The following is a 19,131-nucleotide window of genomic DNA, read 5'->3' on the forward strand; positions in this document are numbered from 1 at the left end:
CTCCCTTAGAGATGCTTTAAGGCAATATAAAATTATCCTCTAAATCTCACTTTCTTACTTTTGGTTATAAGAATTGTTTGTCATAAATCATAACCGCGGTATCACGTCCTCTCTCAATTGATCACACAAAACTAAGGTAAATATTTTGATAGGCACGTTCTTTTACTTTTATTATTTATTATTTTAAATTAACAGACAAGTTCCTTGACGTAACAAAATAAATGCATAAGATCATTTTTTTTTATCCTCAAATTAACAATAACGTGTCTGATTTAGAGTTAGTTAATAATTTATAATAATGTCATCAAATGACAGTTTTAGTAATAATGTTATTAGACTATGATTTTAATAATAATATTATCAGACAGTGGTAATTATTTTTTTATTAATAATTATATTCATGATAATTAGTTTTATATATGAGTTTGGTTTAGGCTTATTGTGTTCATCATTTTTAGTAATGTTGGTTTTAAAATGTGGTTAGTTAAAATGTTAAATTAGTTTAGATTAATTTTATTTAAATAGATGTTGATCAAATACAGAAGATATAAGTAAAGGTTTTTGTATAAATTAATAAAGGCCACCATCGGTAAAATGAAGCCGCTGACATTATTTTTGACAAGTTTGTGGAGTTCCCTATCACTGAATTGGAAGAATTATTGTTTATGTTGGAATATGGTGCTTTTAAAGCAACTAATGTAATTTCTATTTTGACTTTATTTTATTTAAAGTTTAGACATTTTATGTATACATCATATAATTATCACTTTTTTTGTTATATTTGTGGGTAAAATATCATAAGGATTCAATATTAGACACTAGCCTCTAGCCTCTAATTATGTGATGTTGTAATGTGGATCGTTGTAATGTTGATTATTGTATAAAGACACTTAGGCCTTGTTCACTTCGCGGATTTGAGTTTTCAATTCGAGTTGAGATGTGATATTTTCTGAGAGCTTTTCACTGTAGCAGAAAAAGTTAGATGTGACATTTTCTAAAAGTTTTTTTACTGTAGAAACCTAAAACTAAAAACTCGAATCGGTGAAATGAATGAGGCCTTATATATTGGGGGTACATTAAACCGGTTCTAGTTCTTTAATTAAATCTATTTAAACACAGAGAACTTATAGTTTATTTATATTAGATGGCCAATTTAAGGAGGGACTTCAATCTTGAGTGATTGGATGACTCATATTCATATGTTACGTCTTTTGATTTGTTAATGAGCAGAGATTTATTTAGAAATCCAAGCTCGACATTTTACAGACGTAATAACATTGATAGCAGAGAATAATAATATTGATTTTTGAAATGATTTTAGACGACAAACCGGCAGAAGAAATATTAGAACAGATCTGTATTAAAAAAACTTAAAAAAAAAGTATTTTTAATTTACAAATATTTAAACAAATAATCAAATAATTTATTTACACAATCGTAGCGATTAAGACAATAACTTGAATCTTAAATCCTCAAACGCTTCTAAATTCTTTGACCCCACAAATATTTCTCGTCGATTCATTAAAACTAACTTGACATGCATACATGTTTAGAATAAATGAGAATGATCACTTTATTAATTTTCTCTCCTACTAATCTCAACACATAAGCAAAGCGGGACTTGAAATTGGAAGATCTTTGCTTCTCTTTTTTTCTTTTGAAATTTGGCCACTACTAAAAAAATCAAGTGAAGATGTTTTCTCAATACATCATATTTATAGAGAGAGTACCCAGTTTGAATCTTGGAACAAAATTTCTCTTATCCTTATCAAATACAACCACCACAGGAATACATTACTGTGGTTGGCGTCACCTTATCTCCCAGGAAGAGATAGTTTTCAACTTTATCATGTTTCTTAATTTGATTCAAATTTAGATACCCACTTAAAAAACTTATTAGAAATCAAATTATATAAATTGTAAAGGATTTCCCTATAGTGTGAGCACCGACCTGACCCCCTGATCATATGGGCATCGGCTAGTGTGGTCCCACCACTCTGTATGCTCCAAAATTATTTTTTGAATAATATAATTATTTAAAATTATAAATTAATTCATAACTAACCTATTTTGAGTGATCTAATGTATCAATTTGTGGGGATGACTATTTTTCGGAACATTTGTGACATGTTTAATTTTATTGGATGTTTAATTTTGGTTTTTCATTAAAGTTTAATTTGTGACGTGGGATTTTAATTAATATTGGTTTGGAGTTTATTTTTGATAAGTTAGTAGAATTTAAAGTCTCTATAGGCCGGACATTCGATTTTGAAAACAAAATATCAAAATAAAACTAGGATTTCTCTAAGTCATTATCCTATAAGTAAAGAACATTATTCCAAGTTTATTTATTTGTCCACATTTTTTTTAAGCAAAGAACATTATTCCAAGTTTATTTACTTGTCCACATTTTTTTATGAAATGAATGTTGTAAAGTTGAGTCAACTGCTTGTAACTGTATGTGAAGGGTCGTTATACAACGACTTATAGCTTGCACAACATACGTAGAAATGTTCTAGGGAATAAGAAAAATGAAAAAGTATTTGTTCTTTGTATTCTTTTTTTTTTTTTGTCAGAAAAGTAAAATTCGAAAAGTCGCTAATCAATTTTATTGATTCAGTGGACAATTAAACAATGAAGTACAAGAGCATCTTCAAATGTAGAGCTAAACCAGTGTACCAATACCAAAATTTAGTATTTGAACAGAAAAGTTACTCTATGAGATAGTTTTAGTATTAAATTTAGCATTTGACTATTAATTGTTAGTTGATGTATTGACCTTCTTATTTAATCTCTTCAACATTATTAGTTTCAAACTATTTATTCTTACAAGTTCCAAAACACTTAATAATTACGAAAAAAGTAGATGTAGGTTTTAAATGACATTATGCACTGCCTTGAAGTACGAAATAGACTAACATATCAAATATGTTATTTGTAACTTTTTATTGTCAAGTATAGCATTCATAGTGACATTAGCATTGAAGATGGTTTAAGATCATAATTGAACTTCACATGTTAAAAGCAGACTAAGTTAGGGGATATAAAGCAACAAACCATGAAAGTGAAAGTAGATTATATGAAATTAATTTCCCATAGAGAATTTAAATGAACATTAAACATTGAAACATATTAATACATTTAAGTTTCGTACAGAATATGAGTGGTCACCATATTCAACATAGAAAGAAGCTTATAGTTGCCGACCCAACTTCACTTGCTTATATCCTCAGAAAATATTCCAAATATGTAGGAAATATAAGACTGGCTTGGTAGTTGTCCAGAGTAAGGAATATTTCATTACTTGGGAATAGGCTACAAGCTCTTTTCATCCCTTGCCAATGACTAATTCTAGTGCCATTACCTTTGTTCTTTCACTGCAATTATGGAAGATTAACGTTTGGGAACCTTACTCCTATAAGAAGTAGATTTAGCCAAAAGCTCAACCACTTGGCAATCTCCTCCTCACCCGAAAGCTTTCTAATTCCGCCGTAAAATCCATCGATTTCGTTCCCTTGTCTTGGATGGTACTTCCGGCTTATCATAGTACGTCTCCATCTTGAGGTTGGATGGTATTGGTTAAACTCCACTACTATTGTATCTGTTAGCAAAGACATTATCATGAGGTAACTAATATACGTAGTGTAGCAAAATAATACACAAAAAAATTTAAGAAACAATAAATATATAAGAATAGAGACTGCAAGAAATTTATGGTGGAATGAGGAAGAGAAGAGAAAACTTTAGACAAAAAAGAAACTTAATGTTAGGTGCACAACAGAAAGAACTTTTCTATATATCTTACCATTTTTGTTTTTTTTGAAAGGATATATATCTTACCATTTTCATGACAAAGGCAGTGATTCTGATTCTTATCACATAGCTCCAAGTGACCAATTAGGGCATACCACCAAGCTACAATGAAATTTTTAGAAATGATATATGAGACACCTGATACCATTTAAAGTCAGGATCAATTTCTAATATAAAGTTCAGGGTGTCCAGAGATTAAACCGTAAGGCAAATCTGTGCGACTTTTCCACTGGATTTCAATATGGTCACCGGGTTTCAAGTCATGTAAACAATCAGACACGTGAGGCACAAATGGATCAAGAGGAACGTCAACTGGTGGCGCTCGTACCCTATCCCACCCTATATTTTCCTCTCCCCTCCCCCATCCCTGAGAAGAATACCTGCAATTTATATGGAATCACAAAAATGGTCGAATCACAAAAATCTTCATGCCACCATTTTCATTGCGCATTAGGTGTTCTTTTTTTCAAGACACCGTCATCGTATTTGCGTCGTTTAATCTATCATTTTGTTATAGTGTGTAAACATGGATCGCGCTTGATAGGCCGACATGAAGCATGAGAATCACCCTATGATAATGTAGTGGGCCATGGAAGGATGAGGTTTGAGGTGTATGGTATAAACATGTCGCAATAACACGTGATAACATCTTACCTTATGTTCGGTTCAGCTATTTGAACTAAAAAATTCAATTTGAATTGTCCCTAAAGGTTCAAATTAATGTTTAGCTTAGAAACAAGGAGGGGCCATTCAGACCATCAACTACAATTCGAGTGTTTGATTTTGGAATTCAACACACCCCTAAATTCAACAATCTGGATTGTTATGAACAATTCAAATAGAATTACTTTTTGTTTTTTTCTTTATCTTCAACTCTGAGCTTTAGAATGTACTAACTTCTTTATTTTAACTCAAATTTAAATATATGTTTTTTTCTCTTTATGTGTTCATCATGAAGAGAGAAACAAATTCCAATCTACATATATGTACACCATTTACAACGATATTTTATAAGAATTGTTGAAAACACAATTTAATTTTATTTCCAATTCAACGTATAATTTATTTGTGAATCCAAGCACTAATTCAAATGCCGTTCAAATTATCATAATTTAAATTCTACAGTTCAAACTAAAAAGATTCAAATCTGAATAATTTGAATCTGTGAACCAAACACAGTATAAGTTATCAACTTTGGTGTCTAAATAACGCTTTAGTACAGTATCAGAACATCAAAAACATGTTGACAAACATACAACATAGGGTAAAACCAAACTACATGCATGAAGAAAAATATCCTATGCCATGGGCAGGTATTTTGAATCATCGTGTCAATTTTCGGTCTGAAACTTTGTGACAAGCTGATAAAGATGACATAAAAACACTGTTGGACCTAAAACATACTTTTGTGGTGAATTAACATGACACGACACATAGGGGATACTTACCTTTAATTTGTTCCTTGAATTATAGGTTTATTCAAAATGAATTATAGGTTTATTCAAAATGGTTTTGATATCATCAAATATTGTATGCCTTCATATTAGATTTAAAACGTTAATTCATACCATTTCTCGGTTAAAAAAATATTGTTACCTCAGAAATGCCCAAACTACACTCGAATAAAAAATTTAAAACAAAAAACTCTAAAACAATGAAAACAAGCCAAAAAACTTTAATTTATTAGATATTTTTTAAGTCTTTCATTTTATTTTTTTTCAATAAAAAAAATAAGTTAAATTTTTTAGTAACCCAAACTACATCATATGTACGTTTTAGTTAGATCACAATACAAAAGAATTAGATCACTACTAGCTCATCCAAGTATTTTTTTTATGAAGAACCTTGCACAATTATACCTTGCACGAAATGTATTAGTCCGGGAGTCATAACTGATCTGAGCATCATAACATAACAGCATAACTTCTGTATAACCATTCTGCACCAGTAAACAGAAAGGCTTTCATCACCGACATAAAGAAGGAAGTTGTACACAATTTCTTGTTTAAAGAATAAAAGAATAATTTGGTAAGCTTAATTAATTTGGTAAGCTTAGAAAGTACTTGTTGAAGAATATTACCTGTCTATAGTAGATTTGGGCTGGGAACCAAAACTTGCCACTCTCAAGAGCAAAATAGAAAGCCATCACTGAATCAACTGGTAAAGTAGTTCGCACCTTGGAGCTTTTTTCTGGTTTTATGCCAATACACGAAAAGCGCTGTGAATTTCGAAGAGACTCGAGCAAACCCCTTTCCTTTTTCTGTTTGGAGAGGCTGGATTGTCCAATTTTTGAGGACACATGAGATCGCCATTCTCGGTAAGCAGCATCACCTATCACTTTACCCCATTTCTGCTGCAAATGTCTTTCCCATAAATGGTCACTACTACACATTTCTCTCAAAACAGAACAAACTCGCACCATGCTGCACAAGTCAGCAGGCGAAAGCCGCTCAAAAATGCACTCCAAACTCAACTGAGGCAAATCTAAGAGGGAAAAAATGTGCTCTTTCTCCTTTAGTTTTACTTTCTCAACTCTTGAACAAGAGGCCATTCTTTTCAACGAAAAGGTCAGGGGGAACTTGGACCCCAAAAAATTTCACTAGAAAAAGTAATTGAACCACTTACATGATATTTTAATTTTGAGTAACGTGAATTTATTTGCTAGTATCATTTGTCATCACATAAAAGACAAGGGCAGCCGGAGAGTTTGGCTTGTTCCAGTATCAACGATGCTTCCAATACTTTTCATTGTGTTTTTCTCTCCATCATGCTATGCAGATAATATTAATTATCTTTATAAATTATCATTTCTATCCAAGACGTGCGGTGAACAATGATATCGCGGGGCATTTTGGTGGTAAGGAAAGAACACCAGAAAATAATATCGTGGTTCATTGCGCACACTTACTTCTGCAAGACTACGCCCAAACAGTGAACAATTCACTAATATTAAATGATTACAAAAACTCCACAATCTTACACACTCAAAGACACCCTTCTTGATGATGTTGCCGTTATGAAGAATATTCTTAGAGGCATTGTTCAGTGAGCACCACTCATCTTCAAAGGCTTTCTCTCGAAAACAATATGTTCCCCTCCCGAAGAACACGTTTTTGCACTCACAAATCAAAATTTCACATACAAAGACTTTTTTTTAGAAAGTTTCTCTCAAAACACATAGAATCATAAGCACAGCCCTCACTATCTAAAAAGTATTATCTCTCAATACAAAAGGCCAACTTTTTTCACGTTCAATCATCCTCACTGCAACAACACGTTCGGCCACCCCACGTTTCAAAGTCTCCTAACTGTCACGTTAATATCTTAGCACCAAAAAGCAATCAGCAACGTTTCTTTCCCAATTAGAATCAAGCAAATGAACAACAATGTAAACCATAGCATTAAATCTCCCAAATATTTTCTAAAATTTCGTTGCCAAAAATTCTGATTTCCACCAGCAAAACATTCCATATATTTGGATCCAGCAGCAAGCCATTCCATATTTAGAACAATCAAGCAACCAAAATCACCTATGATCTCCATCATAAACGCCAGTTGATAAGAGTACCTGTTTTTGAATTTTTTACAACTAGTGCCAACAAATTGTCAACTAACAAAAGTCCTAACAACATAAGCTTAGACGACCACAACTGGGCACTCTTCCATATATGCTTCACGTTTCTGATTGTTTAAACGAGTTAAAACCGGGTGACCATATTGAGATCCAATGGAGAAGAAGCAGTAAATTACCTTATGGTTTTATATCTTGACCCCAACTTTATAGATTTATGAATTTCTAACATAAATGGCATGAGAATTGCAATTAATGACACTACAAGAAACAAGGCTATTAGCGACGATAAAAAGTCATTGTAACAAATGCAAAGTCATCACAAATGAAGTTTTAGCGACCACTTATTGACGCAAAACTGTCACCGTAATTGATGCGTCGCAAAAACAATTTTTATGACGATAAGCAGTCGTCACAAGTATATTTGCAACGACAATCATCGCAAATGAATCATTGCAATTATTTCGTCAGTTAAATCGTTAAGATGACATGGCACTGAGTTTTTGTAACGACATTTTTTGAATTAAATCGTCGCAAAAGATGCAGATTTAGCTGACGTGGCTTATATTTTTTGCAACAACATTTGTCGTCGCAAATATTTTAATTTTTTATTTATTTTTTTATCATTTTACTAATTAATTTTGTATATTACTATATATTTAAACCCAATATTAAATATAATTCATGACATTATAATAATAAAAAAGAATTAAATAAAAGGAAATAAATAATAAAAAATATAAATAAAAATTATTAAACTAGAAAGTAATTAATAAAATAAAATAAAAATGTAATTATATTAGAAATGTGAGGAAATACAAATTGTTACATTAATAAAAATCTAATATCCTAAATTAGCAGCATCTTTAGAATCATTGTCGTTATCATCAGAAGGATTCAGAGGCAGATGACCTGGACGGACATACGTCACATGAGGAGTAATCACTGGGAAAGTCATGTTGGGGTGCATTTGAGTGATGAAATCCTGCATCATTCTAACGCTCTCGTACAACTAGAGGTTTTACTGGTAACTCTGTTACGAGTATTCTTCTACGTGTGGGTCAGAACGTGTCGTAGAAGATCTTGCCAAGCGTGAGCCAGATGACGACGCATCCCTTCAATAAATATTTTGTGGGACTGTGCGACCCATTCCAGTCTTGTATCCTCTGCAAGTGCGCAGAAACTGTTCCATAATATCCTCCTCGTTAACTGTTCCTATTGTGGATGATCCAGAAGTAACAGAGTGTGTCTAGGTTTGCATTTCTCTTTCTCCTTCCATTCGATGCTACAAATATTATAAGAAAAATAATTAAATACATAATGCGATTTAAATAAAAAAAATATAATTAATCATTACGATTATACTTACAAAAGTCTACTCAGGTTGGGGATTAACCCAAGTATCCCCACGATGATGCATGTCCCCCTAGTTATCGATGATGGACATCGGCTATTGAGTCCTTGTGGTAGACTGTATAGTAGTTTAAATGTATATGAATATAGTGTAATCAATTACCAAATTAACATTTATATTGAATAAATTATTAACAAATACTTACTTTCTTCTCGCAATGTTGGGAGTATGATAGCCGACCATGAAAACTCGACCACTTTTGGTTGCTACAATTAAGTTTATTGATTCTTGACTTTTTCTATTTATAATTACATTCGACGTTAGTAAAATTAACCTTTATTATATATAATAAAACAACATATAAAAGATATTCAATTATCTGAAACTTGTCAGACATAAATCTATCACAGCAACGACTCCAGTGATCTAGATTCCTGAAGTTTTTAGGAGGGTGGGCCCTAACTGCACTCTCATTTTGTGAACCACCAAGATCTTTGAAATAGTCATAGAGGTCGATTTTCCAATCCTTATAACATTTTGCAACCTCCCTGTCGACCACAGACCTAATTATACCATTGTCGCAGTCATAATCGAGGTTGAGCCATTCCTGTAATACAATATAAATATGTTAAATGATTTTATTATATTGAAATTTAGATTAAATTAAAAAACAATGAAGTTGAATAATTTTTACCAGTAGGCGCTGCTGAATCTCTCTCTTATACTGGATGTCCACGTCCTTCCAGGCATCGTGGAAAGGGTCACAAACATCCCTAACATGGATTCCAATGGCACTATCGAACCAGGTGCTGTAGTTTCTAATTGCCTTCCAAGTACCTCCACGTTCGTCAAACATGGGGGTTATCATTCCTTCCTTTGCCACTTTAGCTACAATTTCGTGATCCTTAGCCTTCTCTCGACCTCCACAACGTTGTTGAGGTGCGGCATCGAATGCTGTAGAATGAAATATATTTAGCAATCTAATACTGATGTAATTAATTTAACAAATTTATAATTATGTTCTAACATACCAGACTCACAGTGTAATGACAACCTATAAGGATCGGGTGGTGGCTGCACTCCCCCTGAAGAGCTAGCACATGTAGCGACTGGGCCAGTTATGATTGCCTGTTAAGAAGTTATCATAAATGTTATTATCTTATTTACATAATTCTTATGTTATATGAATAATTATAATTATTAAAACAATAATCGCAGTACATAATTTCTATTCATCGTCACTACTAATGTCTTGATGGTCGCCCCACTCATTTATGTCACTCCCCCTTGTGTTGTTGAACTATCTTTCTCCTTGGATGAGTGTCGAACCATTTATATTTAAACAGAAGAACATAGTTGTCATTTGTGTATGATAATTCATAAATCTCTTCCAGTACTCCCTAATATGTTTGGTTATTTGGGCCGCGAACACAAATACCACTATTTTAGGTATTTCAATTATATCCCAACTGTATGTCAAAAACTTGACTCCGTTCACCACACAGCCGGATTAGCTTTTAATGAAAAAGCTAGAACCACACAAAAGCGAAATCAATTGTTCGGTTGCATCTGGCGTGTTTCGCTCTTACAAATTGGACATTTATCAGCAATAAATAATATCAATTGAAGTTCTATATAGCCAGAGTAATCAAAATTATAAATTATGACTATAGCGTAATACCTTACACCGGAACCATTTTGGAAATTCCCTGAATTGAATTTCATCTAATGATCTGGTTCGACCAGTATCATTGAGTTATTTCTTGTGTTCATTGAAATTATAAATTTGAGTTAGTGTTATCATTTCATGTGACTCAATTATGTAATAAAATAGTGAGGTAATATTTATTCAATGTAGTGTTGGATTTTTGAACAGTTGTGTAATATGTACCACTCATCCTTACTTGGTAACTGGTTGTCTAATGTGATCGGGATCATCTTCCTAATTAGACGATATCGAGTTTGGAAAACATATATTTTCTTCACATTACCATATGCTTCGTCTACCCAATTTCTCTCAAGTTTGCTAAATCTTGTCTCAATGGCACTTAGATATATTGAACAAAAAGTCAGTGCTTCATCGATAATATGAACCTCGGTAATCGAACCCTTTAGTCTCGCCTGATTCCTAACATAGTTTTTTAATGAACCAAGGAATCGTTCGAAAGGATACATCCACCTCAAATGAACAAGACCTCCTCGAATGGCTTCTTCTGGCAAGTGCATTACTAAATGAACCATTACATCAAAAAAGGCTGGAGAAAAAATTATTTCTAACTTGCATAAAATAACAACAATATCATGTTGGGCTCTTTCTAAATCACTTCTCCGCAATGTCCTGGAACATATCAACTGAAAAAAGTTGCTCAATTCAGTGATTGCATCAACAATTTCTTTCTTCATAAATGGTCGAATCAGAGTTGGCAACAATTGCTGCAGTATGACATGACAATCATGTGATTTTAACCTAGTAAGTTTATTGTTTCCATCGATCACGTTTTTTTGAAGATTTGAAGCAAACCCATCAAGAAACCGTACCGACTTTAAGAAATTGCAAAACTTTTTACAATCTGCCGGAGTCAATGTGTACGCTGCATGTGGTTTGATCAAACGATCACCATCTTTATACAAATGCAACTCCTTTCATACCCCCATATCTTGTAAATCGATTCTCGTCTTATCTGTATCCTTACTTTTTCTGTCAATATCTAGAATTGGGCCCAACAAACTATCACACACATTCTTCTCAATATGGATGACATCTAAGTTATGACATAGCAATGATGAGGCCTAGTAAGGCAACTCCTAAAAGATGCTCTTCTTCTTCCAATTAAGCTCTGTCGGATGTCTCTTTCTCTTCTTACCGCCAAATTTTTCATGTTTACCTAGCAATCGAGATTCCACCTTTTCTAATTGAGCCAATTTTACTTAACGGATTTCCAAGGCGGGGGGAGGTCATCGATCAACCTTACCATCAAACTTTTTGTTAGTCCTCATCCTATGACTCATAGGAAGCCATTATTTATGCCCAACAAAGCAAATTGTACTCGTTATTCGCTTCGATGGAGTTGCATCGCTGCAATTGGGACACGCGAAATACCCTTGACCACTCTAACTATACGTGCAGGAAAGTCGTTAACTATCATCAGCAACACAGACCGCATCCGAAATGACGTATTCGTAGTAGCATCACGAACAACAACCCCTTCATCCTAGAACTCTTTTAGCTCATCGACAAGGGGCCTTAAGAACACATTAATATCTTTCCTAGGAGCATTGCGATCAGGAATCAATAACCTCAACATCTTATATGGGTCCTTTGTACATAGCCACGAGGATAAATTATATGCAGTCACAATAATAGGCCACATACTATATGATAGACTCATATTCCTAAATGGGTTGAAACCATCAGTAGCTAACCCTAATTGAATTTTTCTCGATTCACGTGCAAATTGTGGATGTTTTTTTATCAAACTCTTTCCACTCCGTACCATCAACCAGATGACGCATTAAGTCTTCATCCCTCGAATGCCCCCGCACGTGCCACATCATTTCCTTAACAGTGTGATGGGAAGCATATAGACGCTTCAACTGATCCTTCAAAGAAAAATATCAGAGTACTTTTTACGAAACCTTTTTTTCCCTTTTACTCTTCCAACGACTTGTACTACATACTGGACAAGACTGCAAAGCAGCATTCTGCTTTGAAAACAAAGCGCAGTCATACTTACACACATGAATTGCCTCGTAGCTCAGACCTAGTTTACTTAATAACTTCTTCGCCTCGTAATGCGATGTAGGTAACTTTTTCCCTTCAGGGAGTGCATCTCTCAGTAGCTTCAACGTTTCATCCATGCACTCATTAGGCCACTTGTATAACACTTTTAAATGTATTAGTTTCACTAAGAAATTCAATGATGAATACTTAGTGCAACCCGGACACAATCCGACTTGGAGTTTGGATAAGAGATCTCTAAATTTATCATAACGAGTATCTTCTATAACTATTTCTGTCTCACCCAATGTCTCATGATCATCACTAATCCCAGTCACATCATTTAGCACTACAAACATCTCGTCAACAGGTTCATTGACAACTGTAGTAGCAGCACGTACTTCACCATGGTGAATCCATGTGGTGTAACTTGTATCAAAATCCCATCTATGTATGTGCGCTTTCACTATTTCTGGTGGCAACATCTCATGATTTCTACACTTGATACACGAACAACTAATACCCCCGATTGAATTTGCATAATTCTTTCCAACAAAAGCACACAAACCATCCCAGTACTCATCAAACAATCGGTTCCTTAAATGTATCCAACTCTTGTGCATAGGCATCTCCACTACGAACAATTTATAAAGTTTTATCAAATTTTATGAAAATTAACACAAATTATTTTATAATAAGAATTTAACATTAGTTTATTTAATTATTTTGTGATTAATATAATCCTAATTAAAATTTTTATCTAATTTTTTAATCATCATTAAAAAAATTTCATACAAATTTCAATCTAATTACCACATATTTCAATTTCAATTCTAATTTACAATTCACAATTCTAAATTCAAAGCAACAAACTAAATCTAAAATCTAAAACAAAACCACATACCTTAACAAAAGTACCAAAATCAATTAACAAAATACCAAAATATTAACTCACAAAATCTAAACCCACAAACACCAGGGGTTGGAAAACAGTAAGGCAGGAAAATGGGAGGGCGACGGCAGCCGGAATATGGGGCAGCGACGGAGAGGAATAACTCCATTTTTTCGGATTTTTTCGTAATATTTTTCGGCACAAATGAAGAATTTGAAGAGAGAATGAAATATTTAAGCTTTTTTGGGAGGTTTTGGACTGTATGCGGCAGTTTGGATGGAGAGGAAGGAAGAAAACGGAGAGAAACACAGAAAAAAAAAGGAGGAAACCGACTGGGCATCGTGTTTATACATGTCAGTTTTTGCGACGACATTTATCGTCGCAAAAAATATAACATTGTCGTCGCAATTGTAAGAAAAATGACGTTGTTCTTCTTAACCTCATTAATATCTCTGAGAATATTCTTGAGGAATATACCTGTGTTCATTTTTTGCGATGACTTTGTTAAAATGTCGTCGCTAATACTTTTAAGGGAATCGCCAAAGTATCTACCTTTTTTTTTGGGGAAAATTAAATCCCGCAATTATTTACGACGGCACTATTAAGAAAGTCATCGCAAAAAATAGTCGTTCTTGAGATAATTTTCTGGATCTTTTTTTTTGCGAGGACATGTGTCGTCGCAAAAACATTCGTTCCGGACATAATTTTTTGAAACCATTTTTTGCGGCGACCATTCAATATGTCGTCGCAAAAAATAAAGAAATATCTGGAACCTTTTCGCGGGAAACCATAAAATTTTTCACCACTTTTTGGTCACGTTACCGCCAGCTACGTATCACTATTTACGACGACACGTGTCATTGTAAAAAATGGACAAACTGGCGCCAAAATTGTTGGTACTATATTGGTTTTGGTGCCATTCACTATTAGCGACAACATGTTGTCGCGAATAATTGTCAATTTTAGCGACGATATGTCGTCGCAAATTTGAAATTTAATGCAACGACATGTCGTCGCAAATAGTGAATGTGACGACAAGTCGTTCAAAAAATTTGATTTCTTTGTAGCGACGACATGTCATCACTAATATCGTAATTTTAGCAATGATGAATATCGTCGCTAATAACCCTTTTTATTGTTGTGATAATAATCTCTGAAATTGTGTCAATTTTAGGTTGATGGCATGCCGTTATTGGTCATTTGGAGAATTGTAATGGTAGTGAGAATCACTGCAGTTGTCAGCACAGTGGTAAGAAACTATCATTTTACTTGAATTTCAATACGATGTATTGGAATGATATAAATACTACCGATAATTCCATACTGTTGCTAATAAATTGCTTGATTATTTGTTTTTTTATTGTTAGTTTTTACAGTATTCTTTCAAGGTGTTTCTTTCTTTTGTTCCCTAGCTAGGAAGAGTAGGTTTAGCTCACCAAACACGTGCATCCATGAACTTGTCATGGATGGACCTACAAGATTAGAAGATGTAAAATGACTTGCGAATAATGGATCTTTCTTAAATGAAGATGTAAAATGCTCTGTTGTTATATAGGGTTATGCTAGTCTAGCCACACTCCGCCTTTACACCTTGGTTGTTCAGTGATGGGCATGGGGAGTACTTGATGATAAGTAGTTCAAGAGAAAATTGGTGAACTCACCTTTTAAATGCATTTATTTAAGAGTTTTATCTTTTACTCTTGATTAATACTATTTTGACTAATATAGTTTTTTTTTTAATTAAACGGTATTAATAAAGTTTAAATGGTGAATATCTAAGATCCCAGTCTAAGAGGTATTTATCTCATTTTCTTTAAGTTCAAAGCATTTTAATTAAGTGCCTAACAAGCAATAACAATTTAGAGATTGTAATTATAAGAATTTAAACTCAGTTTTGACATCATTTTAGGCCACGTTCATTTTGTTGATTCAAGTTTAGAATTCGAGTTTTGCTACAGTTAAAAGTTCTCACACAACATCACATCTCAACTCGAATTAAAAACTCAAATTATCGAACTGAACGGGCTATTAGTTTATCAGTTTTCCTACAAAATTTAGCTATTAGAACGCAGATCAAATTAAGACTTTCATAATCTAACATGTTCCTTTCATGTTTCTTAAATTTCATGCAGTTTTTGTGTGTTTTCCTGTACTCCAGTATATTAGTTTGCCAACAAAGAGATCATGATAACTAGCTGATACAATTGTAGTAGAGTTCAAGCAATACTCTCTGGGCTCACAATGGGAAACAAAGAAGAGGGATTTTATGGAGGAATTTGAAAGCTGTGTGATGAGGATACTGCCAAGTGGCTGAGCTTTTGGCCAAATCCAGACATGTAAGAGTAAAAGATTAATGCTAAACTTCCATTCACGACAGCCCCAAAAAAAGCATATATTCTCAATATTTGATAGCTGGACCATGAAATGAATATTCATGTCTATCGATATGTAGTTTTCTGATTAAACATATTATTCGCAGTACACTTGGCTAGTTTTTTCTGTTCTCTGCATTTGGAATTGCTTTTTTGGAACACTAATTTATTGTTGCGTCAAGGCTAAATAGTGACATACTATCTAAATTGACATCTGAAAAATTGACCTATCGTGATCAGTTGATTATACCGACCAATTCGTTACATTTTTTAAGAGAAAAGAATCTCATTAAAAGAAAATTGTATGCAAAAAGCTTACAAAATCGTATTTCAAATTTATGGATATACATTGATTCATGGATGTCGTTGATGCAACTCTCATCATATGGAACTTACTTCTAGTACTACTGCAACGTTTATAATCCGGCTTTACTATGCTTTTACTCGTTCCTATTCCTATCGAAACCTAATTAAATTTAGAGTTATTTCCTACAAAAGAGCTTTATGTTCGGTGTGAATTTAAGTTTAAATAGTAATACATAAGCTAATTTTATATACCTTATTATGCACAAAACACTATTTTAATTTAGGAAAAACTACACCGACACCGTGCTTTGCTTAATTTAATTTAAAGTTAAGTTTATTTTCCTTGTTATATATAATATAAAAAAATTCACAAAAAATCAATTTAATTAATTCAAGTATTTTAAGTAATTACATGTTTAGTGAGTTTAAGTGACGACCACTTAGTTTGGATCATCACAGTACAAACCTCACCTACAATATGAATGTGATTTTAAAATGACATGTTATGTTTGTGAATTGTTGCTTGCGTACATAACTTTTCCATAATTAGTGATGAAGAGTATATCATCATATGTTTGCCTCTTAAAGTTTTATGCATTATAAGCCTGCGTGACATGATCACATTCGCATGTTCACCTTTAATAAGAGGCTAAGATAAAAAAGATTAAGTAATAAATAAGGTGTCGTACCAAATCTCTAGACGAAATGGGAGGTTAATTATCCTCAAACTCAAATAGGAGATTATGACAGTAATGAATTAATAATTATGAACCTTAGGTATTGTCAGAATAATTATTTGGGTGGCTCCCACGTCACCTCATTAGTCGTAGGAAGAGCACAAGGCTAACAAAAATAAAACATGCTTTCATAATTGAGCATAAGATGACATGCATTTTTATATGATTGAGCTATCAGTTATTAAGTTTGTTCAGGTAAGAAATCTACAACGCAGTGAATTTGATGGACTAGCAGATGGATAAAGGATGTAACAAAGTCTTCCACGCACGCTTTTAGAATATTTTGAAATAGTAAACTTATGATTAATATATTATCGTGGATCGATGCAAGCTATGATATTAGTGTCTTGTTATGTTTAATTTCAAACTAAGGTATTTATATTTGTAATATAAGTGCTACAAAAAGCTAGTATCCAGTATGTATGCATGAATAATGTGCTAAGTTTTAAAACCTTAGTTTTAAAGTTTATAGTTCTTTTAAAAATACTTTATGCAAATTTCGGTACTCAAGTTTATTTTTAAAATGATTTTATAGAATTTTTAAAATTAAGTCATAGTAAGTAACATCACGGAAAGTTTGGTCATTATAGAATCATTGAGAAATGGAAAGGACCTGGATTAGATCCCATCCGTCCATCCAACCAGCGTTCCTCTACCTTCCATAACTTATGGCTCGGAGTTTCAAGGATTGAAAGAGGAGTTCTAACAAAGACGTCCTCACAACTATATCACAATTTTAGGCCCGTTTATTTTACCGATTCGAGTTTTGCTATAGTAAAAAGCTCTCAGAAACAGTCACATTTAACTTTTTTGTTACAGTAAAAAAACTCTCACATAAATTCGCATCTCAACTTGAATTGAAAATTTAAATCAGTAAACTAAATGCCCTTAGGTGGTGTAACGGTGAGGAGTTGGATTGTTTTCGCTATGCAATTTAAGAAAGATGTCAAGCGTCAGAAGCCAACATACATAACTATCACTGACATATTAAAAAAAGGAGGCAGAGAGCCGATTCCACCTCCCATCAAAGTCGTATTGAAGAAGTTTGGAGATGTTATGCCCGACAAGCTGCTGAAGACCCTTCCACCAAGGGGAAGTGTGCAATACAAGATAGAGCTCGTTCTGAAGATGTTTGGTTTATGGATTTAGAATTATGATTCAGAATTATTCTCGTTTTACGTGTATTTTTTGTGAGAGAAAATACTGCAACGAGTCACGAACCATGATTCGAATCATGGCACGAATCTCCCTTCCAAATGTGTGAAGGAGTAGGGCTGTTTACGATGACATAAATTATAAGTATTTACTACTCCAAACCAATAATCTTAGAAACAGATACAAGACCATTGAGATTTTTAGGACAATTATAGCTTTAATTAATCTAGAATCTATTGTTAAATGAGGAGCTTTCTCAAATAGCTTCTTTTCATTTCTATAAATAACTTCAATAAAAATCACACGTACTAGCACAATCATATTTTCGCTTAGCAGTAAAATATCAATAAATGAATTTACGATAAATTAATAATATCTTAATTAAATAATAAAATTTTCAGTCCTAACTTAAGTCAATGAACTAAATAAATATGAGTAATTATATTTACACCCACCAAATTCATTAATGCCCCCACTATACATAATTTTTTTTATTACAATTTTGTCATGCATTAAAATTGCATTGAAACTCATTACTATACCCCACGTTAATTATAAATGGAAATAATAATTCTTTAAGAATAAATAAAAGAGCACGCACCCAGATTAAGTATAATAAGAAAGTTTTATTTTTATTTTTATACTAAACCAAAATCAATCTGAAAACAAGAAACAAATAACAAATCTTCATTAGTTTTGCCTATTAGAAATATAATTAGTCAAAGCAATCAAAGGAGAAGGTTTGTGAGAATCAAATCTGAAAAGTTGTTTTTGTGCTTCCTTGTTCAAAGAGGAAAAAGGAGGAAGAGGTAAGACAAACACAATTAATAAATAAAGATGAAGAGAATTGCATTAATTTTAAAAAAAGAAAATATAATATTATTCGTTGAAAGGGATTATATTATTTTATAAATCAAATCAAGATTAAAAATTAGGTGGGGGTATGAAGGTTTAAATTGGGTATTATGAAAACAAATTTTTATTAGATGAGCATTAACTAATAGGGACATCTATGAATTTTTGTGGTACAAATATAACTACTTAATTAATAATCTTGCTAAATGCATAAAATAATAGTTTATTAATCCCTTAAGGCCTAATTGAAATATAAATTAATAATTAATTAAATACAAAAAATAATAAATAACATATGAAAATTTTAATATCAGAAGTTTTTCACTAGCTCCTTTCAAGTGAGAAGACATGAAGGAGA

At 32.8% G+C, this 19,131-nt stretch overlaps 1 protein-coding gene across 1 annotated transcript; it reads right to left on the reverse strand.

Annotated features, from left to right (window-relative positions):
* Positions 1–3,383: 3,383 nt before the first annotated feature.
* On the reverse strand, positions 3,384–6,364 carry LOC21397828 (F-box protein At2g26850). Its single transcript, XM_010114549.1, has 5 exons — positions 5,894–6,364; positions 5,673–5,752; positions 4,015–4,193; positions 3,841–3,915; positions 3,384–3,601 (listed from the first exon to the last, which is right to left on the reverse strand). The coding sequence occupies exons 1-5, from the start codon at positions 6,362–6,364 to the stop codon at positions 3,384–3,386; spliced, it is 1,023 nt and encodes a 340-aa protein (XP_010112851.1).
* Positions 6,365–19,131: the final 12,767 nt, after the last annotated feature.

Source organism: Morus notabilis, unplaced genomic scaffold (genome assembly GCF_000414095.1).
Source record: "Morus notabilis unplaced genomic scaffold, ASM41409v2 Scaffold224, whole genome shotgun sequence".
Lineage (NCBI taxonomy): Eukaryota > Viridiplantae > Streptophyta > Magnoliopsida > Rosales > Moraceae > Morus > Morus notabilis.

Bases quoted from the DNA above. Each gene is read 5' to 3' on its own strand.
- LOC21397828 (XM_010114549.1), bottom strand. From the start codon at position 6,364: ATGGCCTCTTGTTCAAGAGTTGAGAAAGTAAAACTAAAGGAGAAAGAG. The intron at 4,194-5,672 runs GTATAATTGTGC...TATAAATTGCAG, and splicing joins ACTAATACATTTCGTGCAAG to GTATTCTTCTCAGGGATGGG. The intron at 3,602-3,840 runs GTAAGATATATA...CTTTGCTAACAG, and splicing joins CTGCCTTTGTCATGAAAATG to ATACAATAGTAGTGGAGTTT.